Source organism: Frankliniella occidentalis, unplaced genomic scaffold, assembly GCF_000697945.3.
Source record: "Frankliniella occidentalis isolate FOCC.00 unplaced genomic scaffold, Focc_3.1 Scaffold2159, whole genome shotgun sequence".
Classification (NCBI taxonomy): Eukaryota; Metazoa; Arthropoda; class Insecta; order Thysanoptera; family Thripidae; genus Frankliniella; species Frankliniella occidentalis.
The window spans coordinates 10297-12683 of record NW_026269247.1 but is presented as its reverse complement, the minus strand read 5'-3'; the positions used below and the strand labels follow the sequence as shown (position 1 = coordinate 12683).

At 57.6% G+C, this 2387-nt stretch overlaps 1 protein-coding gene across 1 annotated transcript; it reads right to left on the bottom strand.

Annotated features, from left to right (window-relative positions):
• Nucleotides 1–42: 42 nt before the first annotated feature.
• LOC127751923 (uncharacterized) lies at nt 43–1716 on the bottom strand (the record flags this gene model as incomplete). The annotated part of the gene is made up of 2 exons (XM_052276227.1): nt 1413–1716; nt 43–1337 (listed from the first exon to the last, which is right to left on the bottom strand). A coding segment is annotated over exon 2 (1263 nt), but the record flags the coding sequence as incomplete, so codon positions are not given.
• Between the last annotated feature and the right edge of the window lie 671 nt (nt 1717–2387).

The window sequence follows — 2387 nt, the reverse complement described above, 5'->3', positions numbered from 1 at the left end:
CTCCTCCTCCTCCTCCTCCTCCTCCTCATCCGATTCACCTACATTACAACAGTCGTCTTCATCATCTATAAGTCGAGTCATGAACACTGCACATTCTGTCAGCCATGTCGCCGTACAGCAAGTCTTCTTACAGCTATCGCAGGGCGCTCCTTGGCAGTACCTGGGCAGGTCATCGCGAGCGAAGAGCCGCATTCGGTGGTTTTCATTCATGAGTTTCTGGAGAGAGACCCAGTGCAGTAAGGCGTGGACGCAGCGGGGGCTGTCCGGGCCCCGTGGACCTTGCAGCTTCAGAACCCGCAGGTACGGCATCGAGGTCAACTTATCGACTATCTGCTGCAGTGCAGCTAGCGATCTGCAGTGGGATCCCCGAAGGCTCAACACCCTCACTTCAGACTCGCCGGACGAGACCATGGCCTCGACTAGCTGCAGGGCGACGTCGCCGGCTTCATCGATTGTCAGAGTGACCGCCCACAGGTCCTCGGCGCGTCGCAAGAAGTCTGCGGCCGCCGGGACGAAGGGTCGCATGAGCGAGGAGACGCAGAGGTGCACCCAGCACAGGGACTGCTTCACGCGCTCAGCCAAGGCGTCCAGCCCGGGGATCAGGGGGCACATCAGCCGGCTGAGGTTGGGAATGTTGGCGAGCAGGGACGCCGTTAACGGATCCGAGGGCGAAGTCAGCGTGGGAATGCTAACATCCTTCAGGGTATCCGCGTGTTCGGCCAGGATGAAGTGCACAAAGGACGCCGACTTCCGGTGAAAACCGCACCGGAAAATTTCCAAGGACGGCGAGGAGACGGGTCTGTCCGGAAGATACCTACTCTCGGTGCTAAGGTCAAAGTAGAATGGGAACACCGGAATCTCAAGACTCTCTAGGCCACTCGTCGACGCCACCATCCAGAACAGCAGCGTGGGGCACAGGGATGTATCCTCCTCGGAAAAGACAAGCGAGAGGCGCTTGAGGCGCCCGAGCGACGCCTGATGGCGGGTCAGAACGGCTGCCTGCATGGCGCCGAACACGGCGCAGTCCATCGTCAGCTTCAGCTCGGCCACGGCGCAGGTGGTGGTGGTGGCGATCATGAGTCGGCCGCTCAGCGGCAGCTGCAGCTCCGCCTTGTCCAGACACGGCGCCAGGCGCAGCGCCACGCACATCCAGCGGTCGCTGCAGGCGAGCTGCCGATGCCGCCACGCGTCCCGGTGCAGCGCCAAGGCCGCGAGCCTCTTGCACACGAGGCGGCAGGACAAGAGGTCCGGCACGTCCAGGTACTGCATCACCTCCACCAGGGCGTCGTCGGGCAGGTGATCCATGTTCTCAGCGAGGGGCACGCGGATGCGAGGTTCTGAGAGCAGACAGAGTACTTAGAGAGCGTGCTAAAACTTGGAGTAGAACAGATCTTTTGTGACCGATGACGTACCTTTGACTAGCACTGCGCTGCGCAGGGGTTCACACCTCAACTCACGATCTAAACCTGCCTGGTCTGAGGTGGCGCGGCGACTGGACCGAAACCGAACCGAGTTTCACTTCGGTCCGGTTTGGCTTGGTCACGAGCGGGCATTTCCCATAATAGCCGCAGGCCGCAGCGCGGCGGTAGAGTCCGGGGAACCAAGGTACGGTGCCTGCACGAGCGGGCTTTTCCCAAAGTCAAGTCCAAGATCACGGTGGAGAGACTCTACACCGTGTCCAAGATCTGTGCCCTATTCTGGCCGCCTGCCTGCAGCGCGCTGGAGGGGATATGGGAACGGCTCCCCCGGGCTGTCTACCACAACAAGCTCGTCACCAGCGCGACGACACTACCACGGCGTTCGCAGCGTTCGAGATCACGCAGTGCAGCTGTCGCCCCACGGGTGTAAAACGGGGAGCACCCCTGACTAAGGTGCAATAGAGACCTCTATTACACCTTACCCCTGACCCCCTCCTTCCGTATCTCTCCCCCTCGCACTCGCTGCACTCTCTCTACATGTCTCTCCCATTCCCCCCGGCAGCTCCTCTGAGGGTTTTCGGTCATTCAATGAGGGCGCTTAACTCGTCTGTAACTTGTGTACTTTATCCAACTGTAATAGTAATTTGTCAACAAAAAAATTGTTGTAATAACGTAAATGCGTTGTGCAGCGAAATGCGTCCTTGAATCGAGGTAACACTGTTAAAATCCTACGAAGCAATGCCTCGCAGTTGCGAAGAAAAATGCAACGTAGTATAGTGCTAGAAGGATCAAAATCCTTCGCAATTGCAAATCATTGCTTCGTAGGATTTTAATAGTGAATAAGAAATGTTCTTGAATTTTCTCAAGAACAAACCTGACCTACATTTTAACAGCACAAATTGATGGGGATGGGGTCATTACTTGTAAAATCACAAAGACGCAAGGCCACCGCGGACCTCCCCGCGCGAA